This window comes from Arvicanthis niloticus, chromosome 4 (assembly GCF_011762505.2).
Source record: "Arvicanthis niloticus isolate mArvNil1 chromosome 4, mArvNil1.pat.X, whole genome shotgun sequence".
In the NCBI taxonomy this organism is placed as follows: domain Eukaryota; kingdom Metazoa; phylum Chordata; class Mammalia; order Rodentia; family Muridae; genus Arvicanthis; species Arvicanthis niloticus.
Genome location: NC_047661.1, coordinates 129,893,412 through 129,911,845, shown reverse-complemented (window position 1 = coordinate 129,911,845; position 18,434 = coordinate 129,893,412). Strand labels below are relative to the sequence as shown.

At 41.7% G+C, this 18,434-nt stretch overlaps 1 protein-coding gene across 4 annotated transcripts in view; it reads right to left on the bottom strand.

Moving 5' to 3' along the window:
* Slc44a5 (solute carrier family 44 member 5) overlaps positions 1–15,699 on the bottom strand; it is a 30,777-nt gene extending 15,078 nt beyond the window's left edge. For all 4 annotated transcript variants that reach the window (XR_013110179.1, XM_076933429.1, XM_076933430.1 and 1 more), the window contains exons 1-7: positions 15,466–15,699; positions 14,136–14,196; positions 11,235–11,358; positions 10,817–10,900; positions 8,339–8,451; positions 5,135–5,266; positions 2,571–2,670 (exon numbers count right to left, since the gene is read on the bottom strand). Coding sequence is in view for 3 of the 4 variants with exons in the window: in XM_076933429.1 (XP_076789544.1) it covers positions 2,571–2,670; positions 5,135–5,266; positions 8,339–8,451; positions 10,817–10,900; positions 11,235–11,358; positions 14,136–14,196; positions 15,466–15,546 (695 nt within the window). In the remaining variant the exon portion in view is untranslated. The remainder of the gene's footprint in view (positions 1–2,570; positions 2,671–5,134; positions 5,267–8,338; positions 8,452–10,816; positions 10,901–11,234; positions 11,359–14,135; positions 14,197–15,465) is intronic.
* Between the last annotated feature and the right edge of the window lie 2,735 nt (positions 15,700–18,434).

Here is an 18,434-nt window from a genome sequence, read left to right as displayed (position 1 = left end):
ATGGCAGTAGCAGACGATGATAATTTTCTCCAACTACCCTGGTTGCAAATTCTGAGCTGGCTTTGACATTCGAACATTAATTCACTCATTTTAAGGTAAAGTGGGTGCTTTCCCATGCTGTGTCTGCCTCGTGCACAAGATTCTTATTTGTCTTCCCCCTTTGACTGACCTAAGGTTTTGACATACCACAGTTCTGTGATTTCTTTCTCTGCTTAGTTTCTTAGCTTCCTAAAGTGAGAGAAGAGCTGGTAGACCTTCTGTTAAAGTGTAAGATTCCTTTTCTGATTCTGTACTGTGGTCAAAACACAGGATCAGCCTCTCCTGCACACACTGAGTCAAAGCTACTTTTCCATGGATTGTTTCACTCTGTCTTAACAAAGGATCAGCTAGGTCTTCTTCCTCTGCTCTTTGGCATCCCACACCCACTAATCCCTGGGGAGGAGAGGATTGTGTTATGTCATTACTTCCGCCACTTTTACTATTTACAAATGTCTTTAAGTGACACTTTCCTCCTTTTTCTTCCCCCCTTAGGACATTTGCCTAAGGGATAGTTTGTAAAGTGGTCCTAGCTAGTTGTTACTAGCAGCTCTTAAGTGGCTGCTTCAGTCAGTGTCTCCAGATCAAACACACACTTATTTGGTATTACCAAAGAGAAATACTAAGGACATTCTCACATATCAAATGCACCCAGCACATGTACCCATGCTGGCTTGTCTCACTGTACAGTGCCTCTGTCCTTCCCTATACACTCTGAATTTAAGCTGCTAAGAGTCCAAAAATTTACTCTGAACTCTGACCCATTTATTCCAGTTCTTACACCCCCCCTCCCATCTATTAGCCTGTCACAGTGATACTGGCCCTTTAACTTTTAAACACACATGCACAGACACTTAAGGTTGTAAGACATGAGTTGAGTTGTAGTAAACTACACAATAGCACACTATTTAAGAAATTAATCCAGAGAATCAGTAGTTTCAAAGGATAACGATAATAACGATAATAACGATAATAATGATAGGGCCTCATTTATTGTAAGGGGGTGAACCAACAGCTTGTTAGTTGTTTAAACCACTGGCTTCGGGTGGCACTCTTATTATAATAATATGGCAATTTAAAAAAATAGTCCTTAAATACAATTAAAAATCATTTGGTTCTTGGTAGTTAACAACTGTTTCCACCGTTCCATGCAGAGGATCTGCTGGCTTCCCTAGAGTGTTTTCTCTGTTCCTCATTCAAAAACTGCCTGCACAGGTTACTCTCAAGTGACCTTTTGGAATAGTTTTCAAACTATAGGTATTATTGAATTTTATAAAAGATGGTTTATTTCATAACATTTTAGAGTGTGAGCAGCCCTGGGTACTAAGTGTGTCTGAATGATGTGTTTTATATACAGTGCAGAGCCAGGCCCTCAAGAATCAGCACCTTGTCCATTAGAAAAGCACATCATGTGCACACAATAAATAACACACAATTGATATCATGGAATTATGGTGATTCTGAGTTCTGACAATCCTCTCAATCAGTAATATTAACACATGAGCCACCCCAGAAAAATGTAACCTATGGTACAGCCGACTCCATACAGTACTTTATTCCTTACATTCTCCAAACATGCAAGTTTAAATGTGTGCAAACAGTCCATACAGAGTCCATCTACATGTTCAAATGTTTGTCCACACAGATCACACAGAGTCTATCTTAGCTGTGTGGTCTGGGAAACAGAAAGGACTTGTTAGGAGTGACCCTGACCTGTCTAATAAGTGTTCAACTGTTCTTCAATTTCTTCCTTAAAAAGTCCTGGTGTTGTGGGAGACTGCAGGAAAAAACAGTTCATTTGGTGAAGGGCTTGTTGCACAGTACAAAGACCTGAGTTAGATCCCAGTACCCACTTAAAAAGCTGGCATGTGATACACATTTGTAGCCTAGTGCTGAGGAGACAGAGACAGAAGCTCTCTAGATAGGAAGTCTAGGTAAAACTGTGAGGTGCATGTTCAGTGAGATGTTCTGTCTCAAAAGCTAAATTAAATAGCCAATAAATAAGATATCCAATGTCAACTTCTGGCCTCCATGCGCATGTGCACACATACATCCACACAAACACACACACGCACACACACACACACACACACACGCACACAGACACACACACACGCTTAACATCTTCTATGAGCACACACATACACAACCATGTACACATACACATGCCTGGCATCTGCTATGAGCACACACACACACACACACACATGCATGACAACTGCTATGAGCACACACACATACATGTACATAAACATACACATTTGGCATCTGCTATGAGCACACACACACATACACACACATACACACACATGCATGACATCTGCTATGAGCACATACACACACACACACACAGATGCCTGACATCTGCTATGAGCACATGCACACATACATATACACACACACATGCACACCTGACATCTGCTATGAGCACACACACACACACACACACATGCACACCTGACATCTGCTATGAGCACGCACGCGCACACACACACGCACACCTGATATGTGCTATGGGCTCTGGAACCCCTTACTTGCTTCCTTCCTTCAGCAGGATGATGGCCACTCGGATCCGAGTCCTGAGGAAGATCAGCACAAGGATGAGGATGACTTCAATGACGGACAAGATGATCACTAAACAAGAGAAGATGTTAGTGTACAGACACGTCAGCCCAGAAGCAAGCGACTTCTGCAAAACCAGGACTGAGTCTAGCAGCTCACATCCGTCCGCTAGTTCTGACAGTACATAATTTAAACGGCGTCCCCTCTCCCGTGCCAGTCTTAGAAGCTCACTTTCAATCCCTCTAAGAAGTATTAAAAACACAGAGCAGAGCCTTTGTTGGGTTTTGAGTCACTCCATGAACTGGCTCCATTTCACCTATGGAAACATTTCTCAGGAGTCACAGACCTGAGAAAAGAGGAATGGAAGAAAGAAAAGAAGGTTTCCCTTGGCACTAAGTAAGAAACTACCAGAGAAGAAAGTTCTTAAGGTGACCACCCTACCCGTGGTGTCTGGCTCATTCTGTGACCCTTCCGCCACAGACACTATTATGAAGGTGTAAATCCAGGGAGACATGAGTCGTAACATCTTAGAGTCAGACGGAGGGGCACAGCTCAGTTGGTGGAGTGCTTGCCTACTGTGCCCAACACTCCAGGTTTGATCTCTAGCACCGGGTAAAGTGGGGATAGGCCACCAGAACTCGAGAAGCAGAGGTGGAGGATATAAGATTTTTCTTCAGTTTAGTGTTGGATTGATGTTTGCAACCTATATAGGCTGAAAGTTATTGTTACCGAAGAAAATGACTCTCGAGGAATAGAATGTCCTATGTAAAGAAGGCCGTAAAGCAGGGACATCTTGGGTCACATATTGTTCTTACTACTTGGGGACTTTCCTGGGTACAAATAAAGGTGAAAACTCTGCCTCCCTGAGATGGGTGAACCAGAGCACACCCTTCTAGTAAATGCTTCCTGTACTGTTACTTTATCTTATCTGAGGGCCAACTCTGTTTTTAAAAAGCCCTGAAGCCAAACACTCTTGTTACATGGCCTCCCCCAGTTCTAACGCACACCTTTAAGTCACTAACGTCAGTTTTAGAAATCCTTAATGTTTAAAATAACTACTCAATGACAGTAAGATGCAGTAGAGTTTTAGAAACGTTAGGAAGTAGAAAGTTGGGGCTGAAGAGTTGGCTCAGCGGTTAAGGGCACTGACTGCTCTTCCAGAGGGCCTGAGTTCAAATCCCAGCAACCACATGGTAGCTCACAACCATCTGTAATGGGATCTACTGTCCTCTTCTGGTGTATCTGAAGAGAGCAATGGTGTATTCATATACATAAAATAAATAAATCCTTAAAAAAACAAAACAGAAGTAGGAAGTTTGAGATCCTAAGATGGAGGAAATGTGGTCTGCTAGCAACAGACCTGGAAGGTACCTTGAAGGTTCCCTTCTGTAACTGATGACTAAACAGCTGTTTGTTCATGCTAGGCGATCTCAGTGATGGAGGCTCCTTCCCTCCCCCAGGTGTTCTACCACCATGATTCAGAGTTTACATGATACTCCGGGGACTGTGTCTATAGAAGTCAGTTAGCTCCAAGATTCTGAGTCCTGGTAGGAACTTGACAATGAGTCATTATGCTTTTTTGTCTTTTTTTTTTTTTTTTCTAAACAATCCATTCGTTTATATAGGCATATTTTACTCTCGTAAGACACTTAATTTGAGTCAACATTACGAACTATAAAAACTGTTTCCCTTGAACAAACCTAAGAAAATGAAATATATCAAAATGATTTTGTATTCTAAATTTGTATTGTCAAAGAATATTGTATATTAGACTTACACATTTCACACAGTGGCATGAAAATAGCTACATTAGAGAAATCTGATTGTCCTTCAAATAGACACACTCTGTTTTCTGTTTCTGAGTAAGGGCACAAAGCAGAAACATATTTAATATAAAGCAGGCACTATAACTAATTGAACAGGAGACTCAGGCCTGGAACTAGGGGACTTACTAACTGCCCTTGAATGCCCAGTGTTTCCTGGATGAAGAGGCAAAACCAGGCTTGAAATGTACAGAGATGGTACCATGCTCGGAATGACTGCGTGCAAGCAGACAATACCTACCACTTCTTCCTGTACTACACGCCTTACTGACTTCCTTTGACATGTAAGGGCTGATATGAGTGGCAAAAGAAGAAATGTTAAAAACAAAATTCAAGACAAAACCCAGTCATTTACTTCTTCCATAGATTAGCATCTATAAATGCCCATAATCAAACCATTTTAAATGAATGGCAACTGGTCTGGGATTCTTCTAATGATGCTACCTTAGATGACACAATATGTTCATAGCAACTTTTCCATTCACTAAAAACAAAAGCAGCTCTAAACTTGAATGCTTCTATTAGTACACTCTGGAGATCTATCGTCCTCCACAAGATAAATAAACCAATAAGTAATAAAGTTCAAAGACACTTATGCCATCGCTGAGGGATCCATGTGTTCAGTAGTATGCATCAAATTCGAGCCTCCTTGTGGATGAACAAGGCTCCCCATTGTCATCATTTTAACAAAAGTGGCTCTTAAACCTACTCACTCATTGAAAACCAGGTCTCCTTCAAGTGAAAGAACATGTTTAATCTTGTCTGAATCCCGATGCCGTACATCCAGAACGCGGACTGTGGTTTCCGCTGAACGCTGTTGTACTCCAGAAAACAGTACCATATTCCTTGAAAGGAAGAGGAAAGTCCGATATGCAATGTTATTTTCTCAAGTAGAAGCTACATGCTTCTCAAACATGCCTACATAAAGGTGACCAGCATGGCTCTTCCTGTAGTTAGAGTCATGCTTGTCTGCAAGAGTGTAACTAGGCTACTCTGACTGTCAAATGCTTTCTGAATTTATTTGGCTTTCAATGTGCTCCTGACTTATCGCAACCTTAACATCCACCAACAGGACTAGTTTCATATGCTAAAGTACATCTCTCCCCAAGAAAATGTACTGATATCCCCTAATTTAGACTCAGTACCCCTTTATTATTTATTGGTTTATTTATCTTGTGTAAGGAAGACAGATCTTGAGAGTATATTAATAAATGCATTCAAGTTTGGAATTGGTTTTGTTTTGAATTGGGCTGGTCTTTCTCCTCATAGTTTTTACTTCAAACTCTATTTTCTCTGATATTATTACAGCTAGTATAGATCTCTTTTCATAACCACTAGTTTTTAAAATCATTGTTTCACTTTTAACTGTTGTGTTTCCTTACACACTCTGTGATGCTTGTAAATAACATTCAGTTCCAACTTGCATGTGTACATTTTAATCTGGTTTGACAATTTCTGTTCTGTTTTTATTTTCAGGTGTTCTTTTTCTCGTACTTCACTGCCGGCTACTCTGTTTTTATAATCTCTCTTGGAAATTTACCGCGTGCTGAGTGGTCAGGCTCAGAGTGATATTTAACAAGCGACCATGCCCCTTCTCCCATTTGTTCAGTATCTTAGCTATGTGCATCCTAGCCTAAAAATTGGGCAATGTTATTATCTTCTAGGACCAAAGTTTACTTCTCCACTGTTTCCCGAATCATTCTCATAGTTCGCTCTTCTTCCTCGGTCTCATGTATTATGTAGAATCACTTTCCTTTGCTCTCTCTATCGGAGGCATTGGGAAATCCGGTAACGCCCACCATGGTAACGCCTCTTCACCATGGTAACTCCTCTTCACCATGCTCTGACACATGACCGACTTCAGTAGCCTCCCACCTGGTCTCATTGTCTAATTTAGCTTTTATTCTAACAGTTTGTTTATTTTGGAGAATTCCATTTGGATCCCTGCCACCGTCTTTGCTGTGGTTTCATCCCTCTCTCACTAAGTGTTTTATATGTGTTATATGCTTTGCATTTTGCTTCCGCAGTTGGATTTACTGCACACCCCAGTCTGGCACTGACAGCTTCTGTGTATAACCATATCTGACTCCTACCTGTGATGTTTATAATCTCATACTTTGTCAATTGTGAGCTGAGGGCACTTCTATAAACTGATGGTGATGTCATCTAAAAGGGAGCTGTGCTTGGTCATATCATCTAAAAGGGAGTTGTGCTTAGTCATGTAATCCAAAAGGGAGTTGTGCTTGGTCATGTCATCTAAAAGGGAGTTGTGCTTGCCCCTTTGGCAGCCAGAGTTTCTGCCAAACAACATCTGCGTATCTTTCAGAGTCCTCAGCGGACCATAGGAGGGTCATAAGACTCCAGTGCACCATCTAGTCTGTTCATCTTGGTGAATCCTCCAACACACACACACACACACATACACACACACACACACACACTCACAGTCTATTATTTTAATCTACTTACTGTGACATATCCACATTAATAAGAATGCTTGGTTTTCTATGATAGTAGATAACCAGTTGTCCAAGACAGTCACAGAGGCCAGTCACACCCAGCATTACAGTTCGCAACCTAAGTAGACATTTGCTCTTTTGAGAATACCTTCAAGCTTAACTGCCATGCAATGAATTGCTGGGCTAGCCTGCACTCCCTAGGGAGTGGATGGGTAGCTGAGCCTGGTAGTTCTGTTTGCACTTAGCATCTACTGCAGTGGCAGTGGCAGTGGCAGGGCTGGCACACAATCCAAGACTCCTGCTGGTCGAATCAAGTCAGTGATGGACTTTACTCCATTCCTGCCTTGATGAAAACCAAAGAGAGACTGGAACACTCATCTAGAGTCTCCACAAGACAGGCCCTTGGCTTCACCTGGCTGTGAAGAGGAAGCACAGAAGCACAGCTGAGCGGATGGAGAATGCCCGAGGAGGGCTGGACTGTTTACTAGAAGGTCTTTGAGGGTAATGACAATAACCAGTACTGACCATTTACTATGTCTGGGATCAATATTTCATCCTTCCTATCTTCTGCGATGGAGAGTCCATCATTGAATTGATGATACAGGTGTGGAAGCTAGTTCTCATAATCTCAAGAAAGCTCCCATGGTTATAGTACAGATCTGGGCTATAGTCAAGGTATTGAATGTGAACCTGCCCACACCCTTGCTATAAAATGTGTAAACCTCTTCAAGGAGCAGAAACAGGAGCTGCTTATTTTTGGTCTACTATTAAAAAAAAAAAAAAAAACAAAAAACTATGTTGCTAATCGAAATCCTGTTGTGGAAGAAATCATTCTTTTGAGTATAAATGGCTTTCTATCATCCCTTACGATACTTAGAAGGCCAAAAGCAAATGCCTATAATGTTCTACCACCCAGAGCGAGGCACTTGAATTTTTTTATTTAGTGTTCACATCAGGCCCAATATGCACAGCTGTGGGGAGATTGAATTGAATTGAACCCTTCATCCAGTGAGTGTGATTGCCTAGAGAGCCACGCCTCAGTATGGAGACCGACTACGAAGTGTGATAGCACCTGTTAAAAAGTACTATTACAGCTGATAAAAAATAGATCAGGCTACGCAGCTGTGCAGTCCTCGGTGCTGTCAACAGACCAGTTATGGGGGGAGGCTGTTTGAAAAGTTTTCATTCATCTAAAAGGACCTTTTCTGTCTCCTCCCAGTTCCATAAGGCCTGAGACCAAAGGCTTCTAGAGAGAGGAGGAGATTTTTTTCTTATGGAATTTTTCTCAAGATAACGACAAAAAGAGTTATGAAGAGAATATATGTAAAATTAGATACATTTTGTAAAGTTAATGATCCAAACTAATTAAGCCTAAGGCAAGTAAGTGCTTTCCAGTAATTGCTAATGACAAGGGAAATTTGTTCTGATATTTGACAATTTAAGAGGCATGTTACCTACCATATCCTATAATTCCAAGAACACCAAATATGAAGAACCAGAAGAGGAATCCAGCTGTGAACCTCAGGAGTATCAAAAACGTCCAACTCAGTGCCATGGCAACAGTCAGGCCACTAGAGGTAAAACCCACAACAAACAGAGTCAGGTGAGCTATGTGCAACATAACATGAACATCAGGATGGGAGCTGTTTCTGTTTGAAATCATTCTAGACTATTCTACTTTACCGGCTGTACACATATGATTCTAAGAAGTACAAACAATGATTTCATTAAGGATTTCACATGAAAGAGGAAAGCAGAGGCCCAGTAAGGACTTTTCACCCAAGACATCCTGTGTGTCTTCAGAAACCAGAGTATTGCTGTCTACTCAAAGAAGTGAGCCGTTTCCAGCTTGCAAATTTCCCTGCCATCACATTTCCCAGGTTTCCCTTCTTCCTTTACACCCTTCCACTTAGTGGTAAATTATAAAATAAGTTCATGGTGAAACTGTGATATTCTGGTGAGTAAGGGAGACACCCCAGGACATAGTTGTTTGGAAGTAACAGAACAGATTTGAAATGGAAAACTAGAGTCACAACTGGCCACGCACTTGCTGGACTCGTGACTTTGTAGTGATTGCCATGCAATTATCTTGAGCAGTATGAGATGTTTGACATCACCCAGTGTCTATTTGGGGTCCCAAGGGATCTGGGTACCGGACCTGCAGGTAAGATTAGTCTCCTGGCTATATGGCTTTCTCAAGCATAGGAAGCATGAATATTTTCTATCAGTTTACTTTCCTCCAACAGCTTGACTGAGATACCAGAGAACTGGGTCCATGCCCCAATCCCCACCTGTCCCAGGTTAAGGACAGAATGAAGTCTTCTGCACAATCTCCTCAAAGAGAAATCATTAATACCGGAAACGTGACCAACTCTACTATCACCTACTCTCATCCTTGGTGAAATCTACAAGACTCCAATCAGCATCAGACAGAGCCTGGTGTCTTTATGGAGGGCAGCCTCAAAAGCCATCTTCTAAAAGACCTGTCATAATATCATCTGTCACCTGACAGCTGACAGTGTGGTATCAAAAAGAAGGAGTGTGCATGCTTTTAACTTCAAAAGCCTTTCCCTCTTGAAACTGTAAATGCTTTAACAATTAAAATTTAAATACAGTTGAAAGAGGCACATCAGGTCACTCCAGAACTAGGCCCATCCTCTCCCACTGAGGCCAGACAAGGTGACCCAGTTAGGGGGATGGGATCCACAGGCAACAGAGTCAGGAACAGTCCCTACTTCAGTTGTTAGGGGATACACATGAAGACCAATATGCACATCCACTACATATGAGAGGCTAGGTTCAGCCCAGGCATGCTGTTGGTTGGTGGTTCAGCCTCTGGGAACCCACAAGGGTCCAGTTCAGTTGATTCTGTTGGTCTTCTTTTGGAGTCCCTATCCCCCTTCAGGTCCCTCAATCTTTCCTCCAACTCTTCCACAAGACTCCTTGGACACTGTCTAATGTTTGACTGTGGGTCTCTGCACCTATTTCAGTCAGTTCCTAGGTGGAGCCTCTCAGAGAATAGTTAACTATACCACTCCTAGGCATATACCTAAAAGACATTTCACCACACCACAAGGACACTTGCTCGACTATGTTCATAGCAGCCTTATTCATAATAGCCAGAAACTGGAAACAACCCAGGTGTCCTTCAGCTGAAGAATGGATAAAGAAGATGTGGTTCATTTACCCCAGTGGAATACTACTCAGCTATAAAAAACAAGGCCATCGTTAATTTTTGCCGACAAATGGATGCAACTAGGAAATATTATCCTGAATGAGGTAACTCAGACCCAAAGGGACATGTGTGGTATGTACTCACTGATAAGTTGATATTAGCTAAAAATACAAGATAACCACACCACAATCCACAGACCCAAAGAAGCCAAATAACAAGAAGAACTCAGCGGAGGATGCTTGAATATCACTCAGAAGAGTAAATAAAAGAGACACCAGAGGTTGGTAAAGGGAGGAAGGGTGGGAGAGCGGATCAGGCACAGGGAGGGTGTGGGAGAGAGACCAAAAATAAATGGCAGAAGGTTGTGGGGGTAGGGACATCTCTAGGACATGCCAGAGACCTGGGATTCCTTGATCTTTTGGGGTCAAGGGAGAAACACAGGAGGACAAAAAAAACAGGGAAGTCAAACTATGCCCACCCTCTGTGACATATGAAGAGCAGAGCACAGGACCCCAGACCCTGTGGCAGGTACTTGGTCCATGTACCTGTTCTATTAGTAAATTAATATATAAACTTGAACCTTACAGTCTTATGGGCATGTTTTCAAATATCACTGCCCTGTCCTTAAATCGAATGTGAAAAAGAAAATGATCCTGAAAGCTGAGTTCACTTTTCAGCTTTTAATAAGAACAAGTAATTTAAAGAGTCTACAAAGGTCCCCAGAAAGGAGCTAGAGAAGAAATACCAAGCGTCTCACTCACATGAGAATCCATTTCCACGAGGTCGAATAGTCTTCAAGCACCTTCAGACCAAACGTCCTGGCATCGATCATATCACTAATGCCACTGAGTCCAACAAAGGAAAATTTTATTTTCAATTAATTATTATTTTCTGTTAATATTAGAAAAAATGTTCTTATAATAAGAGAGACTCTGCAAGATTCTATGGAAGGCCTGGTCTTAGACAGTGTCTGCCGTGGTGACCCTTTTATTAGCCAATAATAAATAATAAATAAATAAATAGTGATAGCAATCTACTGACTGTCACTTCAGGATGCCTCAAGGGTGCCTGATATGTTCATCATAGCATGTAAGCAGTTCCCTGGAGGCCCGAGTGGTACTTTAACATTTTGTATAATAATAGAACGCGTCAAAACCGGAAACAGAAATGCAAACATACTTCGCGGCCTCCCTGAGTTCTACGATATTCCTGGTCTGGCCACTTCCATCTTCAAAGTGGACCCTACTTCCTAAAGTCGAGGTCCCATTGATGGCTGAAAGGTCAGGTACACATCTCTGCAGAACTGTGAAAGAAGATCAAGAACCACAGTCAACACTTTTGCTTACTAGTCTCTCCTTCTAAGAACTGTGATCTGGATGGGTGTGAAATGCGCTCAGGAGAGACGTCTAACTGTCCTTATTGACACCTCCAGGATTTTCTGACGGTTGTGAGGTGGAAACACAAGCAGCTTCCAGAAGCCACATCCCAACTTGCCCATTCTCTTACACATAAAGACTTGTCAAATGCACAGGTAAGATGCACGGGCTAAGCAACGTCGGCTCACACCACATATGCTGAACACACTTAAATGGAAAGGTTACAGCTGCTGGTATGAAGGGAGGAGGTCTTAGGTAGGGCTGGGGATGCAGCTTAGTAGGGAGAGTGCCCATGTGAGGCCCTGGGTTCTGTCCTGAACACTGAATGATGTGGTAGCACACACCTGTAAGCCCAGCACTTGGGAAGTGGAGGCAGGAAGACCAGAAATTCATGGACACTCTTGGCTATTTCATATCAGCCCGGGATATATGAGAGTCTGTCTTAAAGCAGTTTTCAGCATTCCTCAATGAAACTGTGGAAACTAGAGATTTGTAAATGAATCCCCAGAGAAGCAAGATCCAGCTCAAACTTCAAGCACCTATTGAAACTGGACTTCTATTGATGAATCCTTAATAACTTACCTTCCTTGCCTGAGATACTAGCCACGTGTTGTTGAAGGACAGAAACTGTCAGCGGGCGGGGTGGGGAGGTATACTATTCTGGACTGATGTGAGACTGGTGTGATTTCTGAGAAAAGTTAAATCATTGCTCAGTCATCTATGGTCTTATTTTGATTAAATGGAATCCTGGCCTCTATAAATAGGTTTCTTTTAACGGTTTGTTTCAGTGCTATGTAGCAAATGTATTTTGAAACATTAGAGTCTGAATTTCAAGTGAAGAGATAAGAGAGATCAGAAGTGGACAGATAATTTTCATATTTTTCTTCTTGTGAGTGGAGTCACTAACTTACATGTAGAGCTTGAACCTAAAATGTTGAAGCATTGGATGGCGGGGAATGAACATCTTATTAAGCCCTTTCCAGGTTTCCTTGTCTTGCCCACCCATCTCAAAGCCTGATTACGTAGATGGTTTGTTTTATAATGCCTCTGTGTTTCTCCTGCTCCTTTCTTCCCCTCTGGGACAGATCCGAGATGGCAGCCTCTACAATCCCTCTCTGCTCACTCTCAGTCACCAGATCTTTGCTTTCCCCTCTCCCCAGATGAGCTAACCCTACTAATTCCCCAGTGGGATTCTTGGCACACAGTAGGGCTCAGGATATTTCCTCTTTCCCATTTTTCTGGTCCTGTTGATCCTATATATTCCATAAGTGCAAGTTTCCAGCTAGAAGACCCCCTGGCCATCTTTCACGCAGTATTTGGCAGTCACTTCCAATCTGTTAGCACTCATTCACTAAGACGTTCAGAGTAAAGTTGGAAAGGAGAGAAAATATGAAGGAAAATTACAAAGTGATGCTCTGACTGGGTGCCCACAGTGAACTGTGTGGTCTTGCTGACCACTGTCCTTCCTCTCTCTCTCCAATGTCTTTCCCTTTATATGATACAGGGAAATAGAATTCCCTTTCTTCTCCCTCTCACTAAGCTTACGTTGTTTCCTTTTGTAAACAGTTTAAGAACTACGTGTTATTAGTTGTATGTTGTGCCACTTCCTGGTATATCTGATCCTCTGTTAAGAAGAAAAGAAGCTAATTGTAAGGTTGACCTTAATGTCTCTTTCATTCCTTCATTGACTATGGGGATTATGGGTTAGTTGTTCATCTTACAACACCCATGTATATTTTAAAATGTGATTTGACCAAAATAGAATTGCGAGGACAGTTGTTTCTCCCTTTGCCATAAAAAGTTTCAATGCTGTTCTTGACCACACACAGTTAGCATTAGGGCTTCCTGGTGATTGTCGGTTCTCACATGGGCCAGCACCTCTGCTTCAGGGTCTGTAATGAACCAGGAAAGATGACGGGGACAATCAACACATGGATTTTGTGGCAGCTAATTCAACATTCTTGACTTTCTACTTAGATTGGTGCCTATTAATTTTCTTCTGTTTTAGAAGAACTTGTGGAAGAATTGAGGAATAGAAAAAAAAAGGAAAAAGAGAGAAAATGCCCGGTTTTGCCCTCTTCCCACCTCTTCTGGCCAACAACTTAATATTTTTGGTATATTTCTTTGTGATCGTTTTCCTTATATGATTTCTGGGATTCATCTTAATTTCTATATGCTTGCCACCATAATGTCTACAACAGTTTGCATTTTGCTGGATATTTTATACACACGCACTTTCTATTTATTAGGTCTAAGATATTGCCTCTCGAAACATAACTGTACAATTTCAGTGTTCTCTTGTCCTTGGATATTGTAACTTTTCATTTCCTTCTGGCCCCTACTATATATGCTTTCCTGTATTAATTAACTGTTCTGCCTTACTCTGAATGAACACTGCATTGGAAATTTTTCTGCAAATGCTTGTAGAAACACATATAATCACACCAGTGGCTTCTTAAAGCCAATCCTATCCCTTTCCAAGGTACTTATGTAGCAGAAGCCCAGGTCTCACAGGGCTCTGTTGGAAATGTCCCAGTTGGAATGAGGACTGGTATGGCCAGAGACAGTCCTTCTAACTGACTCTGGTCTCTCAGGGCAGGGACAGTACCCACTCTCAGCCTCAGTTTTATCATCTGTGAAATAAGGAGATTAAGTCACATCTTTGTAGATTCTATGTTTCAAAGGTAAAATAATTAGCACTTACAAGGTCTGCTTGGGTATACTGCTAGGGGGCAGTCACCACTGGACAGAAGATCTGCAATAGTCTGAAAAGAAAGGGCACATTAACACTTCAAGGCCAGCAACAACTGCGCTCACTCTCAATATCAGAACTTTGAGCTTCTGGTCTTAACTCTGCATCTCACTTTCCCAAATCATTTCCCCACTGCCAGTAACTGCAAGATTATCACAAAAACTTCTTGTTAAAGAAAAATGCCTGTAAATGCTCTAAATGAACCAACAGAGATAAAAAAAAAAAAAAAAAAAAAAAACCCAAGATCTTACAAAAGCAAAATACACCTCTGAAGATATCTTAGTCAGAGTCTGAATCTCTGACCCTTAAAAAAATTTTTTTTGGAAAAGCAGCATTTTCTATAACATAACAACCAATGAACAGTATTTAATATAATGAAGCTTCAGAAATCTCTTGATGTCTAACCTAGGTAAGGGTGGGCTTAGATGTTTTTATTGTATGATTTTATTCTCTCTCTCTCTCTCTCTCTCATCTCTCTCTCCTCTCTCTCTGTGTGTGTGTGTGTGTGTGTGTATGTGTGTGTACCATACATGCTTTTTGTTTTTTTGGGTTTTTTGTTTGTTTGTTTGTTTTTTCGAGACAGGGTTTCTCTGTGTAGCCCTGGCTGTCCTGAAACTCACTCTGTAGACCAGGCTGGCCTCGAACTCAGAAATCCGCCCGCCTCTGCCTCCCAAGTGCTGGGATTAAAGGCGTGCGCCACCACCGCCCGGCTTTGTACCATACATGCTAAGGCACACATGCGGAGGTCCCGAACTGCCAGGTTTAGTTTTCTCTTCCTATCACGTTGGGGTCCGTGTCAGGAATGAAGTTTAGGTGAGGTGGATAGTTCCCTCATCAGCTAAGCCACATAGTAAGCAGTGTGCTTTTGTAATTGACGATTCTAAATGGCATAAACACCTAGCTCTTGTCAGCAACAAACCCATTCAAATATAGAAAAATCTCTGTGTCGTGCATTGGTGGGAGCTCACTAAGCAGACCTAAGAGTCTTTCCTATCCCATGAGTGCACAGAGTGATATATCATGAATGATATGTTTCTCTGTCTACATAGTGTATACCATGAATATTCCATGTTTTGGTGTGTGTCCTCACAGTGACACACCATGAACAATAAGTGTTTTTGAGTGTCCAGATAAACTTGTGTTTTACTAGAAAGATACTGTTAACACTCATTTTCTAGATCTGGACATTTTTTTTTTTTTTTTCCAGCAGCAAACTGGGCGTTCCGTGTAAGATCAAAACACCAGCTAAATTCCTCCCTTTTGTTAACGTTAGTACACACACCTCCATAGGCCTGGCCTTGGCCCTGCAGAACTGGCGATAGTATTCCCAGTAGTTTTTGTCTTTATGGTTCAGAAATTGCATATCCAAGTAGGTGAGGAATCTCTCTGGGCACCTGGAGACACAGATCTGTGGAGCAGAGAAGCATAGGGAAGGAAGTGAGTGGAGTAAACTGAGAAGATGTCTACAAGGTCGGATGGGCTTCTGAGGTCCTCACCAGTATGAAGAGGAAAGCACCGATTTCCATCTAAGCAACTTGAATCATGTTTCGAGTATTATCACGTAAAATTAAGTTGACTATAGAATGCTACCAACCTGGACTTCTTGCTTTCTTGGTCTTGCATTAAAACAAGATATTAAACATAGATGGTATTGGATGCTTGGGTTTTAAAATCAGCACATACTGCGTTAGAGACCATTTTAATGTTTTCACACCAAGTGTTTTCATGCTTCTCTTTTTCCTGCCGCCTCCATCCAGATGCCCTGCTGCCTGCTTCTAACCCCTATTTTCTATTTTCAGGTCCCACGTATCCTTTTCCCACCTCCCATCCCTCCTCATGACTTCATACCAACCTGTCTAGGGAAGTGTGATATTAAGTCAACCCCAACTCAGAAGGCAAATCAGCATGTTCTCTTTCAGACATAGATTCTGGACCATGATATGTATATGTGTATATATATGTGTGTGTGTGTGTGTGTGTGTGTGTATAACATATACACACATATAGGTATAAGTGTAGGTAAAGTTTAAAATTTCTAGATGATTTATTTTTAACATGATAAATGAAGATCCAAAAGTAGTTCTGAGAAGCAGAAGTCTCTGTGTGCTTGTCTCTCAGATTCTCCGGATAGCAATACTTTGCATAACTATGACATAATATAACCACTTCCCTCACTTGGATCACACTAATTTTATATCCATTCAGTGTATACCTGTGAGAGTCAGTTCTATGTGCAGATTTGGGGATTTCTACCATAGGAAAATGATATTTCTTAAAAAAATATTTTCTAAAGGTTTTCATTTTTGTTAGTGTGTGTGTGTGTGTGTGTACATGTGTGTACACACTCATGCAGATGCATGTCAATATGTGCAATGTGCATGCAGGGGGTACCCAAAGAGTGTAGAATATTCCCTGAGGCTGAAGTTATAGACGGTTGTGAGTCACATGACATGGGTGTTTAGGAAGTGAACCCAGGTCCTCTGTCATGATTTTTTAATGAGGTGTCTTCTTATAATTGCCTGGATTAGTATATGGCTGAATCTATGTACATTCTAGGTTAGACTCTTGCTTTCTGTATGAAGAAAATGACTTTGAAATACTCTGACAGTTGTTAATGCACATGGGAAATATTCATCAGCATATCTGTGAGTTTCCCACAATTCTGAAAACATAATTACAGTTTGTCACCATGAGAAATAAGCCAAATCTAGATATCTGCCATAATTAATCACCATGAAGTCTCTTATCAACACTATGTAGACATGGACAAGAGAGGTTACCTATGCAATTACTTTACAGAAATGGACTTGGGGCACATCAGTGACAAACCAGGGCACTGTGGTCATCCACAGGGCCACAACAAAGTGATAGCAATCCAATGTGTAATTCCATTAAAGAATGATAGAAACAGGGGAGGTGGAGTCTGTTGGTTTTGCTTTTGCTTATGATTTTAAAAAGGAATAAAATCTCCATCAGACTGAGAGAGCTGCATCAACTTCTGTGAATCCCTCATCAGCTCAGCTCCTGTGGGAATCGCTGACCCAGCCTGCTCATCATCTCCTGGCAAGGCTTTAATAACCATTCCTTTTCAATGTTTTAATACTTTGACAATTTCATAATGCTATCATGGACTTCATTACTTCCCCTGCTGAACTGTCTTGTTCTCTCTCTCTCTCTCTCTCTCTCTCTCTCTCTCTCTCTCTCTCTCTCCCTCCCTCCCTCCTTCCCTCCCTCCCTCTCTCTCTCTTTCCATCATCAGCAACTTACCAGTGACAACATTGCTGACAAAGATGACTCCTTACCATGCACCTAACTATCAATGGCTAACAGCGTTTCAGGGAGGAGTGAGGCTTCATGAGCCTCTCCTCTGTTATGATGGAAAGTCGATGGGCCCCCTTTTGCACACGGATACTATGAACTCATGGATATAAATACCATGTTTTTCCCAGAAGACTGTATTTCAGAGTAATGTCCTTCATCCTCTTTCTTTTAAACTCTGTCCATGCATTCTTCTGCCACATCCCCTGACTCTTGGAGTAGGTGATTTAGTCGCCCTGCTTAGGGCTGATGGGTCAACAATAACTTATCCTTAGCACCATTTATGGCTTTCATGTTGCTGAGATGTCTTAGTTATTGGTAAACCCTGTGAGCTACAGTGTCAACTGGCCATCAAAATGTGCCCACTGGTGCATTAGCAGCTCGGTTGTTATGTCGGTAGCCAGATGCTTTCCAACTGGATTTGAAGCCTGCTCTACAGGAGGGAATTTAAACCTGATACAATAAACCTGTTCCAAAGTACATGGGCACTGAATATACAAGCCTGGAGTGGGGTGGGGGGAGCTACTACTGTTGTGTTTCTGAATGGATGAGTTGTGAAACTGCTTTCTAAATGTTTATATTTACATTTTAATATCCACTGATTAGTACTGATCTCAGCATTGTTCAGAGAAGGTTCTGTTTACAGGTTATAAATAATGCAGAAATGAATAGCTGGTCAAAGTGCTGGTAACTATTCTTCCTGGCAGTTCAGCAAAAGCATGGTTGCTAAGTGAGCCGCTTTCTCACCTTTTGCCATGTTTCTGCTGTCTACCAGGGCACTCGGTGCTGACCACACCACAGTAGGAGAACTAAATGCATGCCTCAAGTCTTGCAGTAATGTTGTGTGATAGCTGCAGGAATCTAATGCAAGCCATCTCCTTAAGATTCTTCTTTATATACTCACATACATGTGCACTCTCTGCCCCTCTCTGT